This window comes from Platalea leucorodia, assembly GCF_965183815.1.
Source record: "Platalea leucorodia genome assembly, chromosome: 1".
NCBI lineage: Eukaryota > Metazoa > Chordata > Aves > Pelecaniformes > Threskiornithidae > Platalea > Platalea leucorodia.
The window spans coordinates 152,987,406-153,002,946 of record NC_138823.1 but is presented as its reverse complement, the minus strand read 5'-3'; the positions used below and the strand labels follow the sequence as shown (position 1 = coordinate 153,002,946).

The 15,541-nt window shown below is 39.7% G+C and overlaps 1 protein-coding gene across 4 annotated transcripts in view; it reads left to right on the top strand.

Annotated features, from left to right (window-relative positions):
• Positions 1-15,541, top strand: part of NRP1 (neuropilin 1) — a 114,429-nt gene that overhangs the window by 41,744 nt on the left and 57,144 nt on the right. For all 4 annotated transcript variants that reach the window (XM_082320597.1, XM_082320596.1, XM_082320595.1 and 1 more), the window contains exons 4-5: positions 5,069-5,250; positions 9,957-10,184. In XM_082320597.1, the coding sequence (XP_082176723.1) occupies positions 5,069-5,250; positions 9,957-10,184 (410 nt within the window). The remainder of the gene's footprint in view (positions 1-5,068; positions 5,251-9,956; positions 10,185-15,541) is intronic.

Genomic DNA, 15,541 nt, shown 5'->3' with positions numbered 1-15,541 from the left:
CTGCACTGAGCTGCCAGGGAAGGTCAATGTGTCTCCGCAGGAGGGGGCTGCCCCTCCAACACCCGTTAGACAGGTCACCTTGCCAGGATGGGGCACAGGAGGCCCTGGAGAGCAGTCAGGCTGCACGGAGGCTCCGATAGAAAGCAACCCGACAGACGCTGAGGTTACAGGCAGAAAAACAGCCCGTTTGGGGCTGTGCTTAATTTTTTATTTTTAACAGCGTGTACTTCTTTTTCTTGTTGCTAATAAACTGGGATTAAGGTTGGTGTCCCTTGAGTGCCTGCAGTTCTTAGGCTTTTAGCTCTGGGATACAGATTGCCTTGTGCCACAAGCACTGCAGTAAATCCTGCACCGCTAACCCTTAGTCACTTATGGGGCACAAATCCACAGTGCAGAACAACTCAAAACTCTTTATTTAGATTTCCTCTTGCAATGCCTTCTGTTCAGCTAAAGTGGAGCCTCACAAGGAATTAAAAAAAAAATCTTCATAAAATAAAGACAGAAGAATGATACATACTAAGAAGCAAATCCTCAGAACCAAAGATAGTCTGACCAGGGTGGATAATTCATGTCAGGGAAAGATTTAGCAGCTTGGTGGCAGTGGAATCAGAGCAATAAAAGAAACAGAGGTGTGGCAAATCTTTTCATTCTAACCGGTGAATAACCAAAATACTCATAACCACGCTATAGATGTATATCATAGTAGGCTGCAGAAAGATATGGCATATTCAGATGTAAATTATAGTTGTATATACTTCACCGTTTAATAAGGTAAAATGGCAGATATTTAGATTTCAGCTGAGTTTTGCATATGTCTTGGGAAGGAATTTTTTTAAACAAAAAGCATAAGATCTCACTGCCCTAATAATAGGAAAATGTGCAGAAGCGGAGTGTAGCTTGGCAGAGTGGCTGGCTTCAGCAGCAGGCAGGGCTTTCCAGCGCTTTCACTTCACTTTCTGCAGTACAAAGTGCTATGGTGCACTTCAGGGGTCGCCAGCATGTTCAGAACTGAAACCAGACGTAAGCGCTGTTATCACCTAGTAGAAACTAGAAATAGAAAATTCACCAAAATCTGTATTCTGCAGCTATTTATGTTTTTCATTGCCCAGTGCGCATTTTATAGATATTGCTTGGCCTTTCCCTTGAACCCATAACTTGCACTTTCCAAAAAAAGAGCAAGTCTTTTGCAATTCCTTCAAGAATTTGTAGAGAAATTCTAGATTCCCTCATCTTTCCAATGGGAATCTATCCCAGACATTGTTTTACTGAACCATAAAATTAGGACCGTCTAGTAATGGCATGTTCGGGCACCGGCCTCGAGGAGCGAGGGGAGTGTGCGAGCTCTGGAGTGCATTTCAGCAGGCTCGCACCCGGGAGCCATGCACAGTCCTTGCACACCACAGAGGGTGCAAACAGAAATCAAACAAAAATGGGATATCCAGAAAGACCCAGACAAGCAAAAAGGGAGTGCTTTTTGCAGCGTGGCATAGTGACTTCATGAACATATCTGCTGATTACCCCCTCTTCTGGGCAGGCGTCTCCTATTTTCGCACATGAACTCATGCTCTAGTCACCTGAAACTACACTCAATGGTTAGCACCATGTTTATATTTACATCTCTGTGCCATAAACCCTGAAGGACTATAACATTACAAGAAATATTTGCCACACCATTGGCAGCAGTAACTGAGCGAAGAATTGCCAAGTGGGAAATCCAAATTTGCAAACTCAGTATTCTGGGCTGCACGCCAAGACTGTCTGGGCGCTGCGGAGGTGACACATTCAGTCTCCTCACAGGGATGCCAATGTGCCAACTGCATCCCTGGCACAGCATCTTCTCCTGACAAACTTATGGAGAAGAACTGCAACCAAGTCCAGAGGGTGATGCAAGCTGCTTTCTGAGCTTCCTTGGCAGCAACTCCATTTTCAAGTTGTGACTGTACTTTCTCCTATTTACAAGAACAGTTGTTTGTGATACACTGTGGTCTCTGGTAGGATTTTGAAAAGTGCAAAAATGACAGCAGGACATTGGTTTCCAAGTATAAACTGGTAAAATCCAGAGTAATTTCATTTCCCTAAGAAAAAAGTAATATAGATACTGACTTAGAACAGCCCAGGTATCAGATGTCGCCAGTGTGGAGAATTCAAGTCCATTTGTTAGCTGCCAAGCGAAAGACGTGATTCTTAGAATATGAAGGTTGTAGGGCTGATCTCTAAAGTTTCCCCTTTACAAATTGTACTTGTACCTATTGTCTTACAGCTAAACTTCTTTTCTGTCTGTCAGTAATTTTTCAAAGCAAAAGAAAAAAATTGAAAAATCCTCCAGTCCTCCACAGGGCTGCATGACCTATAACTTGCAAAATCCATTAGAAGACAGCCTTTTAGTAACCAAATTGTGTCATTTACAATTGCACAGCAGCCAGAAAGAGCACCATAAATTACAATTCTGTCACTAAAAGGGACAATGGAAAGATGCGGGCAGACTATCGCTATAAAGGAGGAAACCTAGGAGAGTGATAGAATTTAATTTGAATATTTTTGGCCAAATTTACTTCATATAAGAGCAAAATCGGCACTGACAGGTTAATTATTTTTTTCACTGTATACAAAAGACTTAGTAAGAGTATAGAAGATTCTTTTATTTTTAAGGTGTAGCAGAATAAAAATACTGATTTCAAACCTTTTGGGTTTTTTTTTTTCTTCTTTATACAAGAAGTAAAAACGCATGTAAAAATTTGTTTACCAGTTTTAGTTAAAATTGTTCATACAATTTAATAATTCAGAAATAGAGTTCTTCTTGATATTCATTTGAAAAATCATCTACTATTGAGACTTGAGCAATGAATGGTGCCTGGGAAACTGGTGAAATAATGTAATCATGGAGAGAAGAGCAAAGACTGTCACAGAGATGCTGTGGTTTTATGTGGTTACTCTTTCTCTTTAACAAGCAGTTAATTATTCAGAGAAAGGTTGTCTTGTTAAAAATTCTCAACATTCATTTTTTCCCTAAAGCATAAAAACTAGCAGGCTGCATTCCTGAGTACTTCCAATATGTTTTGCAGGGAACATAGAGCTGGTATTCTTAAGGATATTTCTAAAGAAAAAAAAAAAAAAAAAAACCAAAGAAAAACAATTCTGAAGTCTTTTTACAACTCTCCTTCCAACTTTCAAATCCTGTTATACATATATCATAAAGAATTTATAGAGAGAACAGAAGTCTAATTTAAAAAAAATGCAGGCTACTTAAAGTATCTGTAAAATTATCTCAGAAATGAACATTTCCGCTTTGTATTTCCACCAATCTGAAATGGGACAGTGAAGCTAACTAGCTGAGCAATTGCTACTAGAAAAATCAAATACATAAGAGGAAATGCAGTTAACACAATATTTCACATATGTTAATGCTTACAGTTCCATCAGTGTCAGCTTTATTTTCTACTTGATATACACCAAAGCTGGCACACAATTTTAACTGATGAGGTAATGTCATTTTCAATTTAAGGAGCCTTAAGCCGTCCACTTTAACTAGTGATATCATCTTTGCAGTTGTCTCATGGGGCTTCATGTAAACATAAGTAATGTGCCCTGGACAGTTTGGAGCAGAGTTGTTAAAAATGACATTGGTCATCATGAAGACATTTTTTTCCCTTGATCTCTTTAAAAATGTCAGACACACTTTATTGTCCTGTCATTTTTAGCTCTTCCTTGTGTATTAATATGCTGTGAACATTTCATTGAACGTAACAGTAGAATAAAGGTCTAAACAAATTAATGGCAGCATTTTAATGTCAGTCATAGTAGGATAATGAAAAGTAAATGAGATTGTCTGGCTAACAGCAACTTGTTAAATAAAACGGCAGCACAGATGAGGCACAAAGACGCACGGGCAGAGAAAAGCCTTTCTCCGCAGTCCGAAAGAGGCCTGGAGCACAACCCAGGCTCCAAATGCCACCACCTTTTAGGAAAAGATTAAACTGATTCCACAAATTGTGTCTGCTCCTCCTTCCCGTTCAGGGTCGAGTGAAATCATCTGCTAATAAAACTTAAAACCAGACCTGTCTCCGCACCTGCAGCTTCTGCCTCTCCGTGACTTTTATTCTCATTTGTATTCTCTCGGCTGGCGCAGTGCACCAAGATGCTGGGCTCTCCTCAGCCCTCTGACACCAAATCCGTCAGACCAAGCCCTACATATTGGCATCTCTGGTGACAGGGCTGAGGAACCCTCACATGACTGTTGCTCCCAGGCAAACTTTTACTACCAATCATTACTGCATATTATATACCTTTTCTTATCAAGTCCTTAGGAATCAAGCAAGTAACCAGGGGAGGTTTTAGCCCAGCCTGTTCAGTAATCACATGCTGTAGAAGTATGAATATTGTAACATGCACTTCTTGATTCAAATACCTAAGCGAACATGATTTGTAATGAAACAAGTTTTGTCGGAGAAAAACCAAGTGCCGTGACTGATGTGTGGGCTTTGTGATTTGCTCCAAACTATTTGTCCAGCTAACAAGGAAAATAACAGATTTTTCTACCACTGATCTGAAACATGGTGGAGTTTTGAACAAAATCTAATGTTTAGGGATTTATTTATTATTCTGTGGACATATGTTTGGAGGACAGCATATGGAAATCAAAGTATTGTTCATAAAGAGCTCCAGCCAAAAAGACATTTTCGAATTCATAACGGAACTTCACAGTTTGAAAAGAATGCTATGCATTATGTATTGATAACAACACTACACAGACAAAGGAACACAATTTAATAATACAGAATTGTGCTCATGAGATTTCCTTTTTTTTTGTTAATTGGTTACTTTAGCTGACATTGTCTGCAAGCATAATGGACACCATTCTTCCTAATAGTTCCATGTTGCCAGATGATGTCTACAGACATAATGTAGTCCATTTTAATTATTTCATTTTGCTTACATCTTTCAGCATAATGCATTTTCCAAGCAAGCTAGCATTTTTCTTGATTATCTATGTTGTGTTATGGTTTGTAAATTAATTAGGTCTCCTTCTTTCCTGGAAGTTAAAAGTTTCTTCCTTCCATTTATCTACCAGGTATGATTATGTTGAAGTGATTGATGGAGACAATGCTGAAGGACGCTTATGGGGAAAGTACTGTGGAAAAATTGCTCCCCCTCCTTTAGTGTCTTCGGGACCGTATCTTTTTATTAAATTTGTTTCCGACTATGAGACACATGGAGCAGGATTTTCTATCCGTTATGAAGTTTTCAAAAGAGGTGAGAAACAATTCATTGTTATATAGCTCATAACCTGTGATTTTTGCTTTTGTCAAAAAGTTCACTATAATTCTTTGGGATGTGGGGAACACATGAAAATGCTTGAAAGAAAATTGTATTACCCTTGTCATTCTAAGGTGGGGCATGTATTCAATGGGTGTAAATCATTATGAATCCAATGGGTCAGCTGTATCTGAGGATTGACTCCTCTGGGTGTAATGTGATAGTCTTCATCAGCTGTTTGTTTCAACCTTCTTAAAACCATTAGCTTTCTTCCTTTTTTTTTCTTCTTTTTTATTCTTTTTTTGTGAGAATAATTGCTGTGTGATTTACAATGTTACTGCCTTAACAGCATTGTAACCTTCTGAGTCCCTGACTTATTTTGGTTAGTGTTTTTCTCTACATTCCCAAGAGATGGCTATGGGCTCGGAAAGGACCAAAGTACACATGGGCAGCAGATGATGTTGCTGTTGTTTTCACAGATTGTGTTTGGGTGGTAAAGGAGAGAAGAAGTTCACACTGTTCACAGGCATGTCCTGCTGGATGCTTATGCCAGGAGTTCAGTGCTGGTGAGCACAGATTGCTCTATGGGGCACAGAGAAAGCCCAGAGAAACAAACAGTTCAGGATTAACGAGAGCTATAGACAGTCCCTCTTTGATAACCCTCTATCTGAGTCAACAGCTAGAAGGGGAGTAGGATCTTTTTTTTCGGCATACACGTTCCCTATAGCTGGATGGAGATAAATAATTAATATATTCCATGCCTGGAGAATAGAGGACCAAAACTCATAATATACAGAAAGACAATAAGCTTAACTTTATAGAAGAAAATATTAATTTCAACATTAATGTTTAGGGTCATATTCACAAAAGCAGCTCAAAACTCCAGATTTCCAATACACACCACTCCCAGACAGTGCCCCATTTTCAGAACCAGTTCAAGTCCCTTTTACGCACCTAAACCAGAGCCAGATTTTCAGCTGTCTTCAGCACATGCGCTTGGTGGCAGCTGTACTGTTAATGAGGAGAAGCAGAGTAGTGAAGTCTCTTTCCTATTGCATGCTATTGCTGCTCTGCACAGTGCTAATTGGGGCCACAGACCTCTTGTTCGCCATCTTCCCTTTCTGTAAATCCACTCTTGGCTCCCAGAAATTCTTTTGGTGACCTTCAGGGTCACATTTTTTGAAAGAACTCAGCATCCAAATGACACCAAGCTTTCCTGAAAAAATATCTCTATTTATTTTCATGTCTTTAGGAGGCTAGATTCTTGAAACTGTGTCCTGAAATTTCTCAGTGCTTATATATACAGTACCATCTTTCATAAAGAACAAGGCTGAAACACAGGAACAAGGGAAAGAATGACCTGTGAAACAATCTATTTTAGCAACTGAGCGTTTTCAAGAAAAAAAGCTTTTATTTATTTCCTAATAGCATAGTGGCAACTCAGAGCTCTGACAGGAATGTTGTGTTTATTTCCTTGTGTGGTCATTTACATCTCTCAGTGATACACATTAACCATGTTAAGATGGCATTATGAATGTGATTTTACACACACAGAAGTCAGGAAATGCAAAATTATGGCTCCCAGAGCAACTTTAACTCTAGTTCATTCCACATAAACTGTATATTAAGGCAGGAAAGTTATCACCAGGTACAGTGTTAGAAATGCTGTGTATACACAAAGGATACGAGTTATAGTTGCTGTGGGAACACAGCGCTTTTTAGCTTTTGAGTTAATGCATATATGCTATTCCAAATTTACATTTTAATTTCTGTACCAAATAGAGCTGACCAGTTTACCCTGTTACACAGGTGAAGCTCAGTTGCTCACACCAGACTAATATGCTTCATTTTAGCGTATTCACAACTTAGCTCATCATTTCCCAGGTATGAGAAGTATTAAAATGATCCCAAGCCCAAGGTCCTGTGGTGCTGAGCTGAAGGCTGAGCTGCATTCCAGCACACAGTATATTTTTGCCCATTATTCCTGTGAGAGCATCCTTAATTTTTGAAAAGAAAAACTGCATTACACTACCTGTGTCCTAAGCTGAATTCTAAACCTGATGCTTAAAATGCCACATGCCACGGAAATTGTAAGAGACCAGCACATGTAACAACTGAGATAAACGTAGGATGGGCTTTGAGAGTAGGAGCTGCTTTTACTTCTCATCCAGCTCCTTAGCCAGAAAGACACTGAAGAAGTTGAATTCCAGACTAAAACATGAAACCCATATTGCCCAATATTTAGCCCATCTGAAATGTTGATCATTTTGGCTCCGTCAGCCAGCCTATTTTAGGATGAATGAGTAGCCTATTCACTAGAAGAGGATCTACATGGTTCACATTCAACATTCCTAACTTTAGTTGACTAAATTTATGGTGTAAACTGAAAGAAAAGACAGTGTTAACCAGGAAGGCAAATGATTTTCTGGCTCAGCAACACCTACAGAAAGCAAGTGAAATTATCTCCAGTGTAATTTCTTTCTCTTTCTTTGCTCTCTCTGTTGCCTCCTCTCTCTTTTTCCTTCAGCTCATCTCTCTTCCTTTATTTCATACACATGCACACATGTAGTTTCTCCACCTCAGAAGTATCTATTCTGTCCGGTCTCTGCTAGAACCTTTTCTGCCAGTTTTCCGTGAACATCGCCCCATGTTGTTCCTCGTAGCCTCAGTGTTGATTTAATGCCTGGAGTTTCTTCACAGAGTCAATAACGGGTCAAAATCTGTGGAGGGCATTTTAGGGAGGCAGCTCTTCTGAAAACAGTTTTTGTTTCTTGCACCAGATTGACTTGAACACGTTTAAAATAAAGCAAGGTGGTATTGAGATACCATGTGTGAGTGTAAGGAGCCTGACGATTGTGCAGTCACAGAGCCAGGATCTGGCTGTATTTAATAAAGCAATAATGATTCTGGCTTACATTTTATATTGCATCTTTTATTGGATTCCAAGAGGAGTACAGAGCACTTTATGCTATGAATGGCATAGCAAAGCTATTTTATCCTGGAACAGCAGCTACTGGTGAGAGTGAGGAGCAACAACCAGAATATAACCCTTCCATACATGACAAGGAGACAAGGGAATGACAGGGAGATAAAAGAAATATCCGACTAATGTGTAAGGGGGCAATTTAATTATAGGCAAAATCTAATTTCCCAAATTGGAATGGGTCAGGTTACGTGAGCATTAATATCTACATCTTCCAAAATATGCCATGAAGCGCTCTGAATATTGATGTGATAGCTCAAGCCTTTCCTATCAGTGTCTGTTGAAGGACAAAAATACCTGAACTGACTAAATTCATTCAGACCTCTCTTTTGCATGCTGAGTTTAGCTGGGAGGTGGCCAGATCTGTGGGGGGTAATATGTTTGGCACATTCACAAGGAAAACATTTTCTATGGTGTAATAAGAGTATTCATATATGCAACAAGCCAGACTGTTTTCCTTGAATGATCTGTGTTAAGCATTGGAAATCCTCTAAGGCTCCTGGCTACAGTCTCTAAGGATGCTGAGCATCCTCATCCAAATTGAAACCTCACACATACTCATCCTCCAGCACAACCTGTTGCAACCAGACTCAGTTGCCTGTGTCCTGCCTATACTCCATCTCTGAAGACCTTCATCTGAGTCATCCTACCCGAACTCCCCAGGTCAGCTGCTATCCACCAATGTCCCAAATCCTGTAAATCACTCTCCATTAAATTGGGAGTGTCAAAAGTCAGAGAGAGAGGGGTACCTATGCTGACCCTGTGGGAGGCTGTGTGGGCAGTGCCTGCGGCTGGCTCTGAGCACACCTGCAGGTGTGGGATCCATGGAGAGGATTCCTGAGGGATCTAAATAAAGGAGGAATGCAATCTGTCAACAAGAGAGGGACTCCAGTTTTAGTCCCCTGTATTCACAAAGGCAAATCCAGTGATCTGGCCTTTTATACCCTTGCATCTTTACTGCCACTTTCCTGCTCCACCAAGAGCAGTGTTTGGAGCATCCCATTATGCCATGGTGTGGACATCAGGGAAAGCTGGTGTGTCAACATTGACATTAGGTGACTTCTAGCAACACTGCCTGTAATCACACAGTTTATCATGCCTGCACTAACAGCAACATTTTACTGGTGCACCTGTGTCAACACCACTCAGAATGAGTCACTCACCCTTGGTACATGTACGAATTACCTTTCACATTTAGTTTGTCAAGGAGGCATAGGTCACATCTGGCAGAGTTACTGCGTCAGTGCTCCAGGAATCTGAAACCACTACTCCCTCTACTGAATTCATTCACCCGCTTTTGTAAAAAATTCTATTTCACCAATAAAAGCCTGTCAGCCATAAGATTTAAAGATTTGAGCTTGAAGGGGCTATAATTATTTCTCTAGGGCCCTGTCGAGATTTCTGCAGCTTACACTTTCATTGTTCCCACATGACTTTGTATTTGTCATAATTTTTTCTAGAGCTGGTACAAGTTTTCATATTGTTCCATACAAATTGAAAATTGGAGATCAGACAGTATATGCGAATTGTGCTTTAAAACCTGACTATCAATAATAGGAATAAGCTGGCTGAATGATTAATACAGTGATTAAAATGAGGTGTTTCATTGAAAAGCCACCTTTGCTGCTGGAGAGACAATACTACCTAATTTGTTTTCCAGCTAACTACTTTGCTTAGTAGCATAGTGTTAACCCAGGTGATTTTTCTCTTTCTCTTACAGGACCTGAATGTTCTAGAAACTTCACTTCATCAAGTGGAGTGATAAAGTCCCCTGGATTCCCTGAAAAATATCCCAATAGCCTTGAATGCACTTATATTATCTTTGCACCAAAGATGTCAGAGATTATACTGGAATTTGAAAGCTTTGAGCTAGAACCTGATTCAAATACACCAGGGGGAGCGTTCTGTCGCTATGACCGATTGGAAATCTGGGATGGATTCCCCGATGGTAAGAGAAAAATGGACTGTGATATACATAACCATTACTCTGAAGTGGGCTGCAGAAGGCATATTCTCATTTTTTTAACTGTCATAGTAGAGAGATCCTTGCTTGATTTATGTGAAACGAGTTGAATTAAAGAGAAATGGGTAAAATGCTCTGTAAATTCATTCAGTAAAGCATATCACAATGTGAATGATTTTTTTTTTTATGAAATATGTTTAATTTTGAACAGTTGGCTTGGGGGAAACCTCTGTTTTTAGAGGGCATATGTGATGGACCTCCTACGCTAAAATAAATTAAATATGAAGTCTTATAATGGGTCCCCAAACTTCCACAGCTAACACATGAGTATTGCCCAGAAATTTCCAACAACTTGCACAAACTGGACTTCAGGTACTAACCCTCCAGCTTGAGGAGGAACTGGGTTACAGACCAGCTGTCAAAGCAGAGAATTTCTTTGCCAGAGAAAACATGGTGTCCATACAATTGAAATCATAGTGACTAAATGATTACCCAGGTCAGTAAACAGTCATTGAGTTATTCTTTCAGGTGGCTTCAGCGATGGGGCACTGCAGGGTTCCTCCCTTATAGTGTGCTCTCTTCCAGTAGTATAAGCAAATCCAAAGGTTTTATCTTAATTTGTTCGTTTAAAATCTCTGATTAGCTGGGTACATGTGTCAGGGTGGGTGTGTTGGGTACCCTTCTGGGACTTACTTCTCTGCCATCTCAGTAATTTTCCACTTAGTTGTTGACCACACTTGACCTTCTGCAAATTCACTAAGTGCATAGCTAGATATTAGCTAAGCCTATAGACCCAGCGAGCCCTCATTTCACCCTCCACCCAATCTCATATCCCTGTTTTACACTGAGACTGATGAACATAATAGCTGCATGATTTCTCTATTTTTTTCATATACGGCAATGAGTCTGCAAGATCCAAGTCCCCTCTAGGTAGAGCCGTCATGTACCAGTTCTCCAAGGAGCCCAGCTTGATAGGCTGTGGCTCCAGCCTAAAAGGGACTGTTAAAGCTGAATGCCTAACCTTTAAGGTGCCCAAATGCCTATATGAATTCTGCAAACAGCTATGTAAAACTGATTGTGATGCCCTTTTCACTGTTTCAATGTATGGCATAAGCTGATAAGAGAAGCATCTTGAAGCTGTCCTTTTTCTTCTTAATTTTGTAACTTGTAGCAAAATTCAACGACTGAGGATCTATGTTGTTTGTGTTGGGCACTAATTACAGCTATTTCAGTTTTCCACTGGTGTGATAACCCATGCTAATAGATATTTTCTTTGCTTTTATGAACAGCGGTGGCAGTTTCTACAAACTGCTAATCCTACATTAATATTTCATTTAAATGAAAACATATAACTTAAGGAACATATTTTAATAACACATTTAAGCTTGCCTGTTTTCCTAGATAAATCCCCAATATAATTTTAATTAGAGCTTTTATTGATGCTGCAGTAAATAGGTATGTGCTTTTTAACGTATATTTGTTTTTCCTTTTTGTTTTATGCTTAATGGGTTTATCATGGCTCTTTTCAATCCACTCCAATAAATAGTGAAGAAAGAGCCATAACAGTAGCAGAAAGACTATTTAGTATTTAATGCCTCAGTTAGGAAAACAGTGTTGTAACACTACAATAATAATGTCTGGAACATTTAATAACAGGTTTATTTGTATATAGGCCAAATCTTTCCAAGCTGAATTCCTGTAGAACTTGCATTTAAACTGACATGTGAAAAGATGATCCAATCAATCAATTTATGTGTAATATTACCAAAAAGAAATGCATTATTGCTAGTGTCAGAGGGTTTCAAACCGGTAATTTCCTGGTTCAAGAAAGTGACTGAGCCATATTGAAGAGCAATTAACAACAGGCATTATCAGCCTTCCAATTCCCTCACAAACTGTCTAAACCCCAAATGATCCTGACATCCAGTAAGGGTGTTTACATGTTTGTAAATATTCAACTGAATTTGTAGACTAGAAGAAAATATTTGCTTAGATACAAACTATTGGAGATTGCAGCGGTTGTAGGGAAATGTTTGATGCATCATTTCACTGTTGGGCGATCCTTAGCCAGCAGTTGGTCTCTCTTGTTTAACTTAACACAGCAAAGGCAGAGAGGACATGATTGCTTCTTGATAAATGCATCACAGGATGGATCCCTGGGAGGGAGAAGAACTATTTCAACCAAAGAGCAAAGCTGACACAGGAAGCCACTGATATGACCTGGCCATAAACTGAAGATAGAAATTAAAAGTCTCTAGATATCAAAAAGAGAGTATCCAGATAATCTTGGGGGAAAAAAAAAAAAGAAGGAGAGGAAGGCAAAATAAATCTAATTTGCATCCACATGGAAGTAGTAAATTTCTGAAAAATATTAGACAGTATGGTTGCCTTTGATGAAGGGAGGCTCACCCAGGGTGAGTCTTTCAGCCCTTTGTCCGTTTCCCTTCAGTCTGTGAAAAAATATTCTGAAGCTACATCTACACTATTAACTAAAAAGGGGCCAAGGCATGGTTCTGTATACTTCTTAATTGCTGGCATACTCCCTTGCACAATTTTAGCCCATGTCAGTTTTCACTTTCCAAGCAGTTCCTAAGCACGGTTTGGAGGACAGCAAAAGCCAGGGGTCATTCCCAACTGGCACATTGGACATAGCCATCCTGCTTCAGGGGGAAGAGCCCTATGGGAGTGAGCTGTGTCACACTGTTAGTCTGGTCCCAGGAGCAGTCCCTGGCCACTGGCTGCAGGTCCGGAGGGTGGTCCCTGGCCTGCTTTATTTGGTGATACAGACATACCCATAAAAAAGGAAGCTATTTTGCTTTATTGCACTGGATTGCTGCTCACATGCCCAGTTGTGTTAGAGTTTAAAGCCCCCATTGCACTACACTGATATAAACATGAAGTAGAAGGATTTCTTAAATGTTTGGAAAAAATTATATCCTTCAGTTCAAACCCCCTGCTCCACAGCAACACAGCTGTGGTTTGCCAGGATGATGGCAGTTTTTAATAGGGCACAGAGAACAGTTTGATGGAAAATAGTTGTGGCTGCCACCAGGGTGGAATTAGATGGACAGTCCCCTGAACATGCTGCTCTTACCCAACTCTGGAAACCAGGTGCCAGGCATTCTCAGTCCTTCCATTCTCAGCAGACAACAGCACCCCACTCTGATTTGTCTCCAACATCTACTTTAGGGCAGTTAATGGAGCTCTGGAGGTTCTTATCTCATTGACTGTATGGGGAGCTATGGATCACTAACTTGGACATAAACTTTAGATACCTAAGTTAGAGCAGATGAAACCCACCTTAAGTGGAAAATGTTTTCACTGCAGAGTTTGATCAGCTACAGTCACTGGAGATCTGCAGGAAATGAATTTGCTGTTTTCTACAGCTGTGATTTTTTTTTTCTTCTTCCCCCCAAAAAAACAAAGAAAAAGAGAAATGTTCTCTTAAACAAATTTTCACAATGATGTTTAAAGGATATGTCACAATCAGTATGCTTCCATTTACATTTTGTTTCTGTGTAATTGCCATTTTTCTGATGGAAAAAATTTTGTGTTAGACAATTTGCCAGCAACTATAGCAGTCATTCACAAAGACATTAATCCTGAAATGCTCTGTCACAATCATGGAGTCCTCAGCCTACCTGGTTGTCCTTTTAGTGAATTGAATCTGGCAAGTGCTACGTATTTGTGTCTTGATTCTGCAAAATGTGCTTATCTTTGAAGTATGTGAGCAGTTAGATAGACTTCAAAAGGAATTCACTGAGGACACTTATGGGTCTGAAGTTAAACACTGGTGTAAGTGTTTTGCTGGTTCATGAGCGGAATGGTAGGCATTCAGGAATGCCTCAAACCTGGCATTTTGTTTCTGCATAACTGCATGCCAAGGGCACCCTGTGGTCTCTTCTTTAAAACAAAGCAGTAAGTGAAATAAACCTGCTGGAGAATGTTTGAGAACTACAGGTGCATGTTGCAAATATTGTGCAGAAAAGGGACCATGGTTTGAAGGAGATAACAGGTGGAGCTGGAGCAGGAGAGTGAGTAGATCACAGAATAGAAATATGTGATTTTGCATGAATAAACTAGACACCAAAAATGTCTTTGCCCAAGGCACAGATATAACTCAGCCAGCCTCAACTGAGAACAGTCCACTGATGACTTTGAAGAAAAATAGCCCACTCAAAACCAGGACTAGCTTAAGTGATGAATTGCACATATTCATCATGCATCTCTCTTTGAAGCTCTATAGACTGTCTACTAGGGGCTCAAAAGTAATTTAAAGAAGTTTACATATGGTTTGAGAACCACAGGCTAAGCATTGCTGCTTCAGTCAATACCACAAGAGCTTCCACTGAATTACAGAGCAAAACAGAACACTTTACTTCAGTCATTAACATCAGTGCAAATGAAGGTTGCTATTAATCTAGGTGTGTTTGTCCTCTGTTGCAGTTGCTTTCTACACTCTTGTGAAAAGCTGTTAAGATATAAGAGCATACACAAGATCAGTGTAGGTGACCTGAGGATGGGATTCATTTTTCAGTTATTTTCTCTTTAGCATCCTAAATTGTGTGCAAATGTTTTGTCAATAACAATCATACTGCTGTGAAAATACTGTCCACAGCACACCAGCATACTTTTAAAGACCAGCTTTAAAATTCAGTAAAATGGCTAGTTAACATAACATTTCTTTTAATATTTTAGAAGTCTGATATACAATTTTTCCTTGCTTGTGCTTTGTTGGTTTTTTTTTAACTGAATTCAGAAAGCTAAGATTTCAACAGGATGGGCAAATGTGTATTTCAATAAGTCTCAAAATTTCGTGATACTGATACTCATTGTCCAGAAGGGCAAACAGTAGGAAAGAAAAGAATTAGTAAGGGTAAGGTTTCAGTTTAGTCTTAAACCACCAGCCGTATTCTATACATTCCACACTCAGATCCTGTAAACCTTCAAACATATATATTATGAATAATCAAGGATTTATTCAAGTTCTAGAATTAGACTCTGCATATTGGGAAAAGCTTGTAAAACAGGTTTCTTAGTTGCCCCTCCATCTTTTAACCTGAAGGTTACTCAGTTTTCCACTATGTCGTACTATGCCAGTGGAAAGAGGAGCCAAAGTCCCAGAAATAGCTACAGCATGGGCAGTCAAATGAAGTAGCTGGCTCACCGAAATGCCTCTGTTCGTGGGTAATGTAGAAGTGTCCTTGAGTGAGGACATCTCCAAATGACTCATATTTGGAGTAGGCCTTCCTATGGGTTGCTGACAAAGTAACATGGTGGTCTACAGGTAGAGGCTGCAAAGAGCTTTCCGGGCCTAAAGACTTTTCAGCACCTGGCACCCT